The 15,890-nt window shown below is 38.4% G+C and overlaps 1 protein-coding gene across 1 annotated transcript in view; it reads right to left on the bottom strand.

Annotated features, from left to right (window-relative positions):
- The window catches only part of LOC106643129 (uncharacterized), a 36,156-nt gene extending 20,266 nt beyond the window's left edge, over positions 1-15,890 (bottom strand). Inside the window, exons 1-9 of the mRNA XM_089595115.1 lie at positions 15,356-15,890; positions 4,527-4,796; positions 4,138-4,247; positions 3,737-4,004; positions 3,319-3,576; positions 2,473-2,794; positions 2,320-2,394; positions 2,033-2,253; positions 1,706-1,959 (exon numbers count right to left, since the gene is read on the bottom strand). Of these exons, the coding sequence (XP_089451241.1) occupies positions 1,706-1,959; positions 2,033-2,253; positions 2,320-2,394; positions 2,473-2,794; positions 3,319-3,576; positions 3,737-4,004; positions 4,138-4,247; positions 4,527-4,796; positions 15,356-15,396 (1,819 nt within the window). The 5' untranslated portion in view covers positions 15,397-15,890. The remainder of the gene's footprint in view (positions 1-1,705; positions 1,960-2,032; positions 2,254-2,319; positions 2,395-2,472; positions 2,795-3,318; positions 3,577-3,736; positions 4,005-4,137; positions 4,248-4,526; positions 4,797-15,355) is intronic.

Genomic DNA, 15,890 nt, shown 5'->3' with positions numbered 1-15,890 from the left:
CGTATACATGTTTATGTATATGGATGTATGCAATTGTACGTGTGTGTGCAGATGTGGAGGAGAGTAACAGCATAGACTGATAGACCTAGATTTTGTGAGAGGGATAGCGGCCTTCTCCAAGACCATGTATTTTTGGAGCTCAAAATTTTGTTGAAAAAAGGAAAAAGAAGGAAACAAAAAAAAAAAATGGCCCTTCTGGCAGTCGGTGCGGTGCACACTGAAAATCTAAAAATAGAACATTGTGATACGAGCCGATTGTAATACCGCGAAAAGAGGGACGCGGTGTAGTGTATGTGTGTGTGTGTGCATGCGAATGAATAATGGCCTGTTGTGACCATCGGGAAAAAAATACGAGCGAGCGGACTTTGAGAACACCCCGCGGTTGGTACAAGTATACACGTATGGTAGCTTATAGCTATGACCAAGTGCTGCTGCAGGTGAAGAAACGAAAAAACACGAATGCCCGATCATACTATGGAAAATATAAATGTAGCATGTTGTACATATAATATGTGTATAAGAAGAAGAGATGGCGTGTGCACAAAAGTTACCATTAAATATTAAACTGTTTTTAATTTTCTCACGTCCTCGCTCTCTCGCTCTCTATGTCCGAACTAATTGTGCCATGAATTTCCAAATTTACTTTTTCCAAACTTATTTGCATAGTGTCACGTTCATATTGCTGCGTCTACTATGTAAATGTAAACATCGTCGGCTACGCATTAAATCTCTCAAAAAGCCAATAATAGCGTATTGACGACCTATGCCGTTATAAGTACCGGGGAAAAACTATTTCGTAATGGAAAACAAACAAAAAAAAAAGATGGAGCGTGGGTGGCGAGGTTCTATGAATCACATATGTAAGTTCAATCCGGGGGGGGGGGGTCAAATCCGTAGGATATATAGAGAGGATACTTTTACTTTGTTCGCGGTAGAGAGCCTGTAGTATAAGCGCGTGGGTGTCGAGGCCGGGTGATACCGCCTATCTTTCACCTCGGCCCCTCCGCCATCCCCATCGTAAACAGACACCTCAAAATTGGAGCAACATGTAGGTACATATATATATATACGTATACACTAGCCAACAAATGAACGTGCACCGATAAGCCGAAAGTTATGATGAACTGTAAACGTTGCTCTACATTGATACGTATAAATATACATATATGTCTATTTACTATTAGCTAAAGTTTTAGATGAACAAAGCGTGAGTTACAACTATATCCCATCCCATGAAAGATTGGTTTTACCTAAATTTCATAGGTGAAACTTTAGTTATTTTTCACCCAGAGTAGAAAAACAAAGACAATGGCTGCTATGTAGAATATCAAGAAGTACATGGCGATGATGCCGGTGAGGAAGAGCTGAAGGATTCTCCGCCACTCCACGCCGAAAATCGTAAACCCTTCGGTTTCCATGGCCTGTTTTTCTCTCTCGATCTACAGCTCGTGTATAATAAAAAGGAAATCTTTTTCGACGCGCGCGAGAAGCGAAAATAAAGTGCACTGGTCGGGCGACTGTATGCAATGATGTTTCGCAGAAACCTCGGGTCGAACGAAGCGGGGCTTCGAAAATCAATGGACCGGTCGCGCCTACCGATACAGTGATAACGATAACACACATCCACGAGACGAGAGAATCGTGAGCAATGCTACAAATCAGACCAAGCGGGTATATAAACGTGCGAGCTAAGCCAATAACGTACCTTGCACGTCGTACTGTCGCCTCCTGCGTAGCATGACCCTGTTCTGGGAGGTAGCGCTCAGCCGAGCTGGATCCCTGGAGGCAAGCTCGTCGTGCTCGTCCTCGCCGGCGCTCGTTGCACTGTCACGCTGCAACACCTCGTCGCAGCTTCCGGCCGAGGGCCCGATGCTTCCGCTGCCAAACAGCTTGACGCGCCTCGCGAGATCCACGTAGCTCGATATGCTGCTCGACTCACCGCCCAGTCTCTCGATGAAACTACAATTTCACCAACATAACGCACGTCCTTTTTTTTTGTTTGTTGTTTGCACAAATGTACACAATGGGTTACCTGACGCTCTCGCTGCCACTACTCTCATATTTGGCACTGCTGTTGGACTCGCGACGAGTCCTGGTTATGGCATCACGAATTCTCTGCGAGGCGGAGCTCGACTCGCCCCGTTCGCTGCTGCCCACTTTTCGCGGTAGGGCTGGCGTCGGCTCGCTCTCGCTCTCCCGCGGACTGTACTTCGAGGACCTGGTGCTCAATGGACTCGCCTCCGGGGACAGATGCTGCAACGGGTTGTACAACAAATGTTTACACGTACAACTCTGTGCGCGACGATATGTATTACTTACGCTCGAGCAGCGCCGGTTTGCGGTGTCGTCCGTGTCATCGTTCGAGTACTCTTCCTTGGAGAATTTTCTCTTGACCTGAACGATGATTGGAGATTGAAATAATCATATAGTTGCAATATCGCGGGGTTGAGCGTACAAATGAATGGGACTTACGACCACGGGCTCGTTGATTTTCGGAACTAAGGTCGACTCGAGCGTTTTTTGTTGTTTGTCGGTCTCGAGTAACGGTCGGTCGCATCCCTCGGCGTCCAGGTGAAAGAGCGTCTGCAGCTGTGGTACTGCAGCCTCGTTGGCTCTGTCGCGGGGCCCGAGGAGCCCCTTTTCTTTCGTGACGCTGGCAGTTTTGTCGGCATCGCGCGAACTCGACTCGTCCAACATTTTCAGAGGCTCATCTCGCTTCGTGCCCGGTTTACCCTGACTCGACGTCGATGACGATGAACAATCCTGCCCCGGCGCATCACTGCTGCTTTGCGAGCTGCAAGTCACACGAGAAACAAGCTGATATTTCAAAATGTACATAACGTTTGTGCAAGCTTTTGTGGTCTCAGATCATGGAGGTTTGGCTCAACGCTTCAAGTAACGTCCCTTCAATTTCAACGCAAGTTTTTGCCAATCGGTAATGCCATTTAAAAAATAAAATTTTGTTGCATCATAAGTACATCGAAATCATGATTATAGTAAATGATGGTCGAATAAGAAATTACACGCGAGCAGTTAACTGTGAAATTTTTACATCTTGATAACAAACAAAAAGCATATTTCTAAAAACGTGTATTTCGATGGCAACTGTTTCTCGCTTGCTTGGAAAATGTTTGTTTTCACCGAGATAATATGTTTTTTATATCCCCTCAATCAAAATGTGTTTGTTTATTTATTGAAAGGCGTTACTTGAAAGCGTTGAACCGGTCCCCATACACCAGGGAACTTCAGAAACGTTACTCGGCACTCGAGGTAAGCGTTTCCGAGACGGATGCTGAACAAAAAGCAAGAGCCCCTCACATCACGGGAGTCTCCTCGCGACTGTCCCTTCGGAAAAAAAGCCTCGACGAAGATTTGGCCTCTTGCGATATCTGCTGGTGCTGTTGTTGCCTACCGTTGGCTGTTAGACAAGGCAGGGAGGACAGTCTCACGTCGTCTTTGCTGTCCTGTCGCTTGAGCCTGTCCTCCTTATTCCGCGGCGACAGCAGTTTCGGTATGAGACTTGGCGTGCTCACGTCCTCCCGACTGCGACGCAAGTCGTCCGTGCTCCCGCGATACCTATTGAAACAAGACAAGCCGATACATGTATACATCGATCGGTCATTAAAGGTGCAGTTTTCTTTTTTTTTTTTTCTTCCTCGACTTCGGGACTCGTGCCAGATGCACATAAACACACAGGTACGATCGATGGACACCCACGTGTACACATTATGTATACCTTTGAGGTATCAGGGAGCGCCTGGGTGACTCATGGGGTCCGCGTATGTCCTCAAACTCCTTGGAGCTGCGATTATTCTTGAAGACCGGTATGCTGGACTTTTTCGGCTCATGCTGCTTGCCGAGGATGGTCCTCGTGGGCGGCTTGATCGGCCTCTCCGCGTTTTTGGCGTTCTTATCCTCCGGATACTCGCGTCGACGGCTCGGCAGGCTGCGGTAAACTCGGAAACCCGGGGATTTGCGCGCGGCCGACCAGCGCGCGGGTGGACCTGTTCAAAACGATTTATTCATCAATATGAATTTTGTTTTTTTTTTTTTTTTTTTTTTTTTTTTTTATACATCTTGGATGCTATGTTATTTTGTCGATTCGACGCGGTGGGGAATTAAAAAAATATGGTTTACCGTTAATAGTCCAGGCACGTCGTATGCTGTGCTTCAAAATGTCCAAGGCGGACAAGTAATGGTCCCTTCCGGTTGTGCGGCTCCACTCGGCGGACACGGGACGCAAGTCCCTGGGAAACGGAAAGGGAAGAGAGAGAGAGAGAGAGAAAAAAAAAGGCCATTTTATTCCTCGAAGACTCTAGTACATACTTTTACGGTACTTTCAAATACAGAAGCACATATCCGATGCATGTCGTTTGCGCAAACTGTATACGATGACGTAAAATTTTTTGTTTTTTGTTTAATTTCACAACATATGAAAAAGCAAAAAAAACTCGATCATTAAAATAAATCCTTGAGCTTAATACACTTATGAGCGAACAATTGCGGTAGGTGTATTTAGTAATTACCGTATCTTGTGGCAAAAGGTGCACAGCCAGTCATTGTTGTTGTTGATGGGGATGCTCCCGAGCTCGCGGCATTGCCGGCAGACCCGGAGCTTGCATCGCGGACAGGGGGCTCCGGTGTTGTAAAATCTGCCAAGGGCCGCGGCGCACCTCGCGCACTTACGGCCCTGCTGTGGTAGTATCGGCGACGACGACGACGAGATCGCTCCTCCTCCTCCAGCGACTGCTGCTGGCTGTAATAGCGTGCGTCCTTTTGACTTTACAGCTAGCTTCCTGCAACAACGACGTACACACGTACATACACAAATATCACGTTGAAAAAAAAAAATATCACTTATTCAATCACGCACAATAACCATGAATTATAATGTCTATGGGCACTCGATCACTTATTCTTTCTTCTCCCGTCATTTCATCATATTTACACTATGAGCAGCATTGGGAAAAAAAAAAAAAAAAAAAAAAAAAAAAAACGAAACGAAAGAAAAGAAAAAGAAAAAATTCACGTAGGTGCCTATACAACGTATTTGATACACGTACACTCACACACACTTTTTTTTACAACGATCGGTACACAGCTTCCCGTGGAGTATATCGGAGCTAGGGCCTACTCCTCATATTGTTTATAGGTAGGTAGGTATATACTATTGTTGTTATTGCGTAACTCCTTTGTGGCAAACATCCAGAGCAATGCATCATCAAGCATTGCTATACGTATACACATATAATATCAACAATTATTTATCGTTGTTGTATTACGTGATACGATATATTGTATATTGTAATTGTACACACCGATCGAAGTGAGAGATCGTGAAGGAGAGACGCGTGCGCGGATCGAGAGAGTAAAGTGTACCTTGTGGACCTACCGACTGCTACCTAGGTAAGTATTGCAATGAGGTCCAGCGGAACCGCAGCGTCCCAGCGAGGAGTACGAGTAGGTAGGTATATATTATAAAGCGGCAACACAGCTCGGGAGAGCTCACCTTGCTTACCGATCTTTTCTTGCCCCGTTCTCGTCTGTATGTACGTGCATTATATGCGTTCGTGTAGGGGTATACATATAAACTACACACGTGCACCTACACCTACATGTTTATCCTCCTCCTCCTCCGGCGGGGGCGTCGCACATATACACACGCTCGCGAGATCTTGTGTTCTCTCTACCTATATATACCTACACCTCCTCCTTCTCTCCTCTCTTTCTCGCTGGTGTTGCGAGAGATATTATACTTATATATGTATATATTATCTCCTCCGGCTCCTTTCTCGATCTCCCTCTTCGGGGGCAGCAACAGTACCTATACTATACTGCTGGCTACGGTGCCCATTTCATTTTTTTTTTTTTTTTTTTTTTTTTTTTTTTTTTTTTTTTTTTTTTATTATTATTATTGGGTATGCACTGCTTGGTACAATATAATATCCCCTACTGACAGTCTATGTACTAAAAACAAAGAGGGAGACCCTGTTACTTTGTATGGAAAGATCGGCATTTTACCTTTTTATAAAAGACATATGCAGCGGGTCCTGGACAATTTATTTACCGATTTTCTGCACTCGCTTATTTACTCCCCACTGAATGTCTTTATATGTATATATACGAATGAAACGATCGTTTTACACAACATTGGAAATCACCGCCGTGACGTGCCGATCGTAAAGCAACGAGTATTACATTTTGCAACAGACTCTCCCCGAAAGGAGACAAAGATTTTACATCCGACACTACTCGTATGTATATCCGTTTATCGAATATATTGTTCGATATGTCCTATTGAATATCATTTGTAAATACGTATATCCCGATGTGTGTGTAATTAATTTCTGGTTCGGTCCACAACATGGGTATCTATACACGCATTTGTACAGACACTCAACAAACAGCTATATGTACCAATATTAGATATGTATATCATTCGATGAAATTCACTACTCATAAGTGTACTTTAAAAATGAATAAGAAAATATTTTTTTTCACAAACTTGTCCAACAGCTTGCCTATGCAACAATATTGTTCTTCTGGAAGCAAATAAAGGTGTATATTCAACAAAAAATTTGGGCTTGAAGCTTTTCAAGAGAATCGCTTGCGAGCCATCTATAGTGTGGAAAAATAATTAGTGATGAACATAATCTGATCTGGTAATTAGTATCATTAGCATTTTTCAGTCGGTCGGTCAGATTTCCATCGAGTTTTGTATATCTATATACCAGCGCAGCGTCGCGGCGAGTTGTTACGATAATATATAATAATAATTATGTACGTATAGGTATACTCAACACACGGAGGGATCCAGCTGACCGACAAATGCACTTGCTATACCAACAAAACACGTGAGGCGCCAGTTTTTGGTAAATTTTTAGTTGGAGATCAAAGATTCATTTTCTTTAACAAATAAATACGAAATATCCGCTCATTTGTCATTCAATAGCGCACGTCATACGCTTTTAATTTTATTCAGCTGCACATTAGCTTCAATGTTACTCACGTAGACGCTTTGTTTTTCTCACGCAAGGGGGCGTAGAAAATTAAATTTATCATCTAACATGCGACGCTATTAACATCGCGTTGGCTTTTTGTTGCCACTTTTCTTCCAGTGTGATACAATATTATAAGATGATACATTGTAATTATTTTAAGCAAACACCCACTGCTACGTTTGCACATCATTATGTGTCAGCTGGGCCTCGATCGCGTTGTAAGAACGGCGCCCTCCAACGAGAAATTTGATAACTATGTGGGCCTAGCATGATATCAGTATATCTGTATAACCGATTACAGTTAAGTTGGTCGGGCATATAGATATACTTACCGATACGCCAAGCAATTAACACATACACAAGTATCTCACTTACAGGCATTTTGTTATCTATACCAAACTAATGATTGAAATTTACTATTAAACAAGCCGAGCAGCAAGAGCTCAGTAGCTGCGTGGTTAAGTGCGTATGAAAGCCTTAGCTATCAGATATTGAGTTGCCAGGAGGTCCGGGTTCGAGACCCAACCTTCGACGTAGTTTTTAAGCGGTGTTGGGTAGAAATTAATTAATCTATAAGCCTTAGTCAGTAAGCAAATAGATTTTAATGTAGAATTAAAAATCGTAGATTTAAGGTAGAGTAGTAAGACTAGATGTAAGGTAGAACAATAAGAGTAGATCTTAAGGTAGAATAATTAGAATAATAATTAGAAATAACGTAGAATAAAAAAATAGGTGTAAGATAGAATAAGGAAAATAGAAATAAGGTAGAGTTAATCCTAGATCTAAGGTAGAATCATAAGTAGCACATTGAGGGGTTGTAGGGTCAGATAGAAAGTAGGATAGGGAAACTGAGCCAGGAGCCTTACTAGGGTGTTAGAAGATTGTAATAACAACTACTAGGGATGACAGGTCAGCTAATACCTGGCTCAAGCGCTGTTGTGCGCACCCAAATTTTTGCAATTTTTTTTTTCAATCCATACCACGTGCTTAATAAACTTATTGATACCATGAAAATCTATTTGGCGATGGTAAAAATATGTTTTAATCAGATAGAAGTCTTTAAATCAAGGGTAATGAAACAAAACTTTTAGTTCGCAACTGCATACATTTTTTTGACTTTAAAAAAATCTCTGAACAAAACATTTAATATTATTTAATTGTACATTTTAAAAAGGATCACCGAGATCGTTTTCAGGCATTATCAGTACACAGTGGCTTTTATTTAAAAATAAAAGTAGTTAGACGCATTACATTACTATTTGACGGGGTAAAAATAATGATTAGCATAAAAAGTCAAGTTTGTCTTGTGCTGCGTATGAAAGTGATTATATACTTGATCATTTGGTCCATAAGAAAAAAAACAGCTTTATTTGTATATTTGTACACAAGATAGTCCTTGAATTAAAATCTTTAGGCTCTGCAAGCATAAAAATATTTTATACATTGCGCTGTTACGTGTGATGATGGCCTTATAATTTATTATATATGACTTTAACATTTCGGTAAAACATAAAAATTTATACTCGAGGAAGAACCATCATTTTTATGCATTCAGTTCATCTAATACATGCATGATTTGACAGACAATCATACTAGAATTATTTAATTATTTTCGTAATAATCACTGATCATTAATTAAAATATTTATATGCCACTAACGTTCTCTGATACTTCTTTTTCTAGATGAAAATTGATACTCCTGAATTGCAGAATACCTTGATCGTGCTGATGAATGACTCCGAAGAGATGAAACAATTTCTTAAAGTTAGCATTATGTTAATTTTGGTTGTTTTGTTTTGATAAAAAATGTTTGTAGTCGTGAACTTGATTAAAGAAACAAGAAGCATTTTTCAGATTTCACGATCGGAAGATAGTTTTTGCTAAGCAGTTGTTATTTATTTGAATACGTTTTTATACTTGTGGTTTGTAACGGACAACATTCAATGGATGATTTTTTTGAGTGAAAAAACAAAAGCTGATGAATTTTTCTCCAACAACTACATTCCTTTCAACTGCCTATTTCTCGTAATGCAGAAAATTACGGGTATAAATGCTCGAGAGCTTAGCGAAGTTTACCAAATTGCAAGGGATCGAGAATTGATTAAAAGTCATTTTGGAACTTGGGATGAAAAGAAAGGATTAAGGGCAACTAATCTGGCTTTTGATCAGCGCAGAAATGATCTTCAAGGACAAATAATCCGAGTTGGTTGCTTCAAAGTATTTTACCATCATAAAGAGGTAGAAAATAATGAAATGTATTGTTTGACGAGAAATTCTTTAGTATACAAGTTATTGTCGATATCAATAAATGTGTGTTTGACCTTGTTGTGGAATTATGCATTTTATTTTTTACACCTTTAAATATGATTAAATGTAACAGCGAGTAGTTGAAATATTAGAATAATTTAATTTGGACAATTTTCAACAGAATAGGAGTTATATTTTATATGCAAGGTTGATTAAATTGGTATAATTTATACAATTAATACTGTACTTCAACGCAAATAAATAATTAAAATATGAAAGAGTTATAGAACAGTAATATAGAGATCTAGACATGCTGTTTATCTTGTTCTCCCATTTATGCGTGTTATTAGTGAATACCTGGAGATAAGCTTGTCATGAAAGAATCCTAATTGTTTTTTCTTGTCACGGATAAATTTTTCGTTGTCCGAGCGATAGAGTCCTGAGCGAGTATACAAACTATCTGTTTGACTTTGTTGCAGATTCCACACATTCTTGAAATAGATACCGATTCCACTGGCAGGATAACCATACGGAATATCTTTTTACGAGCAGTACTGGACAATTTTCAGAAAAACACGAATTGCTCGTCAGTATATATTTGTCAATTGAAACTGCAGTTTTAATTTATTATACAAAATATCTGATTATTTGTTGGAAAAATAATTTTAGTTTAACGTTCATCAAAAGAAATACCCTATCAGAGTGCACGAATAATTAAATCAATAAAATAATTAAATCAATAAAATTAAACTAAATAATTAAATCAATAAAAGATTATTTTATTAATTAATCCAGTGAAAAACAGTTGGGTTTCTAATCGCCGATGCTCACTTGCCTCAAAAATTAATTTTTTAATTAATTGTCAAATAATTAGTTGGGTTTCTAATCGCCGATGCTTACTCGTTTAAAAGATTATTTTATAAATAAATCCAGTGAAAAACAATTGGGTTTCTAATCGTCTATGCTTACTCGTTTAAAAGATTATTTTATTAATTAATCCAGTGAAAAACAGTTGGGTTTCTAATCGCCGATGCTTACTCGTTTAAAAGATTATTTTATTAATAAATTTAGCGAAAAATAGTTGGGTTTCTTATCGCCAATGCTTACTCTTTTAAAAGATTATTCTATTAATAAATCCAGTGAAAAATAATTGGGTTTCTAATCGCCTATGCTTACTCGCCTTAAAGATTATTTTAATATTTAATTTCCAAAAAAACAGTTGGGTTTTTAATCACCGCTGCTTACTCACCAAGGCAGATATTGTTAATAAATATACTGATAAACTATTGGGTTTCTTATCGCCGATGCTTGATTGCTTAAAAGGTTATTTAATTAAATTAAATTTTTTTTTGTGATTCAAGATTCAAATCCTAATTGAATCATTATTATTTCTTGAATCTTTGAATCCCGTGGACAGCCCCTCGATCGCTTGTACACGTGAAAAAAGGATGCCTGCGTGTAAGCTGAGAATCAAAGTATGTTAAATATAATATACACGTTCATGCATATATCATATATTAAACGTCACATAATAATAATATCCTCGCGACTTATATAAGCGCGCGACCGTATAATACTTATACATATATGTGTGTAGTACCGGCAACAACGAACACGCTTGAATATTATACTTGCTATATAAGTACGTACTTGTATATACACCCCTCTTCTCGTCTTACTCATTTCTCTGACGCCATATTATATTATAACGGAGCGCTTATCTGCTTCATTGCGAATTTACTCTCTCATCGCCTACTCGGTTTTTCTCTACTCCTACTACCACTAAAAAAATTGCAACCTTTTTTTTTTTTATTATTATTTTCTCAGAAAAGTTGTTTAAGAAGCTATCAATTTATTTCCTGCAAAGACATAATAATGAAATGCTTGATCGAGTAAAAAAAAAAAAAAAACCAATTTATCGACTTCTTGTTTTTACCTTCTTTTCGTGAACCTAGATTTACTTTTTTCATTAAATAAATATTAACACTATTCACCCACATACCTAACTTTTTCTTCTTCAAATTTTATTTAAATATATTTTTTTGTAGAAAATTTGATTACTTATGAGAGTTATACAAACGATACCGAAAAAACAAAACAAAAAAATAAATAAATAAATAAAAACAAGTGTGCTAGAATTACCTACTATCTCGTACTATTTTATTGGTCCAGAGACTTTACTGCTACAAACGGTTATTTATATCTTAAATACAGTAATTTTTACTTTTTTACTATAGACATTACTGTCTAGCTATTAGGTAAATTGTAGAAATTAAATTGCCAAAAGTGGAAAATCCGTAGACGGTGAAATGACACCAGATTACCATTCTAGCACTGTGATTATTAGTACTTTTTTTCCCATCAGTGTATCATGAAATATCAAACACAAGAAAACTGGTTTATTAAAATCTATGTACAAAAAAAATAATAATAACAACAATAATAGTAATAACAATAATAACAATAATAACGATATTAGTAACGACAAAAAAAAATTATGAAATAATAAAATGTAGGGCTTTTGGATTTAATGTTACTTTCTTTCTCATCCACCTTGAAGTTTGTAGTAAAAGTGAATGACTCTTTCTTGCACAATATATGAGTATCGCACAGTTTCCAGTATATAGGTATAGTGCATAGAGAGAGTGAGAGAGAGGCGAAAAGGAGTAACTATATAATAAGAGTAACCGGATGCTGGAAATATGCTGCACATCATATTATTACGGACAAAGAAATTGTATACATGCACTCATACGTGTGTGTTTGTGTATAAATGTGTGGGTGTGTGTGTGTGTGTACATCTGATATTACGTAGAAAGAAAATGAGCAGCTACAAAAAATGTCAACTTCTTGAACGATAACAATAGCCAAGAAAATGTCTAAACTGAGCATAAACATAGATACAACTAATACGTATATGTATGTACACATGTATTGCACAATATTGTTTAGCAATTGTAAAATATAGAGTCCTGTTCATTAGAAAGGAGCGGATGCACGTGCACGGATATGTATACATATAATATATATATATCTTTATAGGTACTATTCGGTCAAAGTCAGTGTCCTCGTAGCTCTCCTTTCGCGTGCCATTTCTCGATCTCATGGCCTAGTTGAACTATAGTCCTGCCGAAAAAATTTTTTTAAATATTTTATAACTCCTTACAAGATATTATGAGGTACGTGTCTCAAAGTGTCGAGGAGAATAAAAATCAGAGAACCCGTATTTTCGCTTTTTCGAAATTTTATTTCAATTATTAGATATATTATCATGTATTCATAGCTCATACGTGCCATACTGTAGCCTCGATGTGCGTCTCTGCACTACTTATGTATACTCACTTTGTGGCTGTTACGTCGGTTTTTGTCTATTGCTTTTGTTCAACGCGCGTACACCACTATACTTACTTGTGTTGGGCTCAAATTGGTTGCGCGTGCAACAACCGTACTGCAGCACAGTTTTCTTTTTTTTTTTTTTTTTTTTTTTTTCTAATTTTCTTGCATTAAAAAAAAAAAAAAAAAAAAAAATTTAGCACAATATCGAAAACCGTAAATCGGAGACCGCGATTGAACGTAAAATTTTTGGTTAGTACGTAAAAACTAGGTGCACAACTTTTACATTCAACAAAAAAAAAAAAAATTTCCCACGCAACATCATGCATATTGTCATTATTGTATTTTTGGCGTTACTGATAAATATACCTATACCTATGAATATGACATGCATTAGCACAGTCTTTTTTATACATTGTAAGTACAGCTCCTTTTTTTCAATTTACAGGGTTTACAAGTTTACAAATTTTTAGTACGGTCACAAGATGTACACATAGTATATACCTAATTTTATTACAATAAGGATTATTCACGTGTATTATGCAAAGCATCAATTTTTTGGTATTCGTTATCGATTACTTCAAAAATAATCGAAATTGGCGTTTGTTCCAATTTATTCAATATTTCTTTTAACTCTATCTGAAATCGCCATTAGGTTACACACCACATCATCTCAGACCTCAGACTGTAAGATTTTGTTTGTCGAGACAGACACTTCCTTACATTGTACCGTTTCATAAATATTGTACATTTCACTCGTCGTGGCAGTGACGACAATAAAAGAGTTTTCCACCGAGGGCTATCTAGGAATTATACTGCACGTACATCCTAAGCCATTCCACAAAAAACTTTGGTCATGAAAACGGTACTTCCCCAAAATTGAAGCGTCACCCTTGGTTCATTTCACATTCACGAATTTTCCCACATTCCTTGAGTCATCTCGTCCCAAAGGTGTTCACTTTTGAGAAACTTTTTTTTTTTTTTTTTTTTTTTTTTCTATACTTTGAAGAGTGTTTTTTATGGAATCCATCATATATCATACGTATAAAATTTTCCCCACACCATACGCCCGACCGTAGTAGGTATGTCGTATATGCCTTTCGTACTTTCGTACCCCCTGTCAGTACAACGCACATCGATATGCATCTCGTGTACTTAACTTACTGTTGCATTAGTCACGGGAATCAGGTACGCCGAGTACACTACTAACTTGTGTGTTTTTTTTTTTTTTTTTTTTAATGTACCATTGTAATGTACCAACGAACTACAGTACAACTATACCTACACATCAAATAATGGTAGAGTTGAAAAGACTTTCGATTGAAGCCACGTGTCTTATACATATAGTGAATAAAATATACCAAACATAATTATAAACACATAATGAAAGTGTATGGGTAGATGCGTAAGTATAGACACCAAGATCGTGTGAAAAAAATGTCTCGGTTAACGCACGCGAGGAAAGGCAGTTACTATATCGGTAGTACCTACCGATCTTTAAACAAGAATTCAAGCTTTACTGAATTACGTACTTCATCTGATAAATGTTTTCATAGTAAAAGAGGAGGCATCTCTGACTGTTCATCGTAAAGTGTAGCCGAATGATTATTTGGGCAATGGGCTGTTACCATACAGTTACCGATGTCAAGAGCCCAAAACACATCGTCGCTCTTTACAGAACAAAAATGAGGTTTCAGACCTTTCGAGAATCGCATACTTATTTTTCTGAGCGACTGAGAAATATTTTTATTCGTACTCTTAGTTATCCAACAATCTAATTTTCAGAGTACTAAAGTGTACAGTTTAAAAAAAAAAAATCGTTATTTCTTTTTCGCAAGGAAGAACGATACGATACAGGCACACAAGTCGCAAAAAATCGAATTGTATAGGTAGAAAGAGTGCAGGCAAGCAATGACGTTCAAAGAGTGATTTCAGGTGTAGAGTCGGAACAATTTTTAATATTTTTTTAATTCGCTAGATTAGCGGGTAAAACTCAGTCCCAGGAACGGCCAAAGTTTTTAAAAGTCCGTGTTATCTATATACCGTCATACGCGTGCACATGCACTACCTATTGTATACTTATTATAGTTTTAACACACCACGCGCATAAATATGCGATAACGTGATTATTTGCTTCGATAACTATGTAAGAGTAATCCATCGGGACTATTACTTGGGAACTGGAAGCGAGGCGGATAGGTGGTAAATGCGTGATCCACGCAATTGAATATATATATTTTTTTTTAATCGAATCGAGTGGTCGATTGAAAAACCGATTCCGGATTGCGCGGCTACATGGAGAGTTAGTATTTAATGTAAATTCTCCCTTTCCCCGAGCGCAGAGTGCCATGGCTCGAGAGAGGTATCACCCCCCCCCCCCACGTCTCCTGCACGCGTGTGTACCAAACTTGTGAGCAAAATCTACCTGTACTTTGGTTTATCAAAATCAATTGTAAAATGTTTTTGTAAAAGGTAGTACTTAAGTACCCAAGTAGGTAGGCTGCAGGTTGTACAATGAATATCGTGTATACCTACTTATCAGGTTTATCATTGCGGAAAAAGGAATAGAATTAAAATCGGCGTGTTAATAATTGTGAAGAGACGAAAAAAGAAGGTGATCGAGCGTACGTAACTGATTGCTGTGCTCATATAAAAACATGGTAATGTTTTCGAAGCAAAAAAAAAAAGTACGCAAAGTGAATTTACATTACATTTGAAGGTACATGACACAATGTATATGTATAATGATGATGATGTAGGTATAATTAACGCACCCGTCGATGGGATCGGCGACGCCTGCAGCCTCCGCAGACATGGTCAGGTGCTGTTATTGTCACAGGTCCCTCGGCAGTCAATGTCTTCTTGACCTCAGGAAGCGATAGCCGAATGAGATCTTGACTCGAGAGGGACCGATCGCACGTTCATGGTTACCGATACACAGGCATACCTATACATACCGATCTTCCTCTCGTAGGGGGGAAATTAATAATTAAACATTTTCGAACTTGAGGGTCTCTAGATGATGATTTCTTGCTGCTATACTGTGTGGCGCCTCAGTCCAAGGGCAAGAGGGAAGAAGCGGATTATACTAAGTTTAAGTCGGTGCCGAGCTGACGTAGAGGAGACCGACAGACGGACGTCGCACACGAGAGCAAGAAAGAGAGAGAGCACAGCCTGACACACAGCTGCAGAGTCAGAAAGACTCTTTTGATACACGCAACACACACATGTTTACACACGCTCCTTTTCCTTCTTCTTCTTCGATCTTCTACTCCGATCCTCCGATGGCATTTGTAATTCGTATATTTT

Source organism: Copidosoma floridanum, unplaced genomic scaffold, assembly GCF_036245765.1.
Source record: "Copidosoma floridanum isolate Cflo_tuat_1 unplaced genomic scaffold, Cflo_Japanese_pri ptg000025l, whole genome shotgun sequence".
In the NCBI taxonomy this organism is placed as follows: domain Eukaryota; kingdom Metazoa; phylum Arthropoda; class Insecta; order Hymenoptera; family Encyrtidae; genus Copidosoma; species Copidosoma floridanum.
Note: the sequence above shows the minus strand (reverse complement) of the source record. Positions and strands in the feature narration are given on the sequence as shown.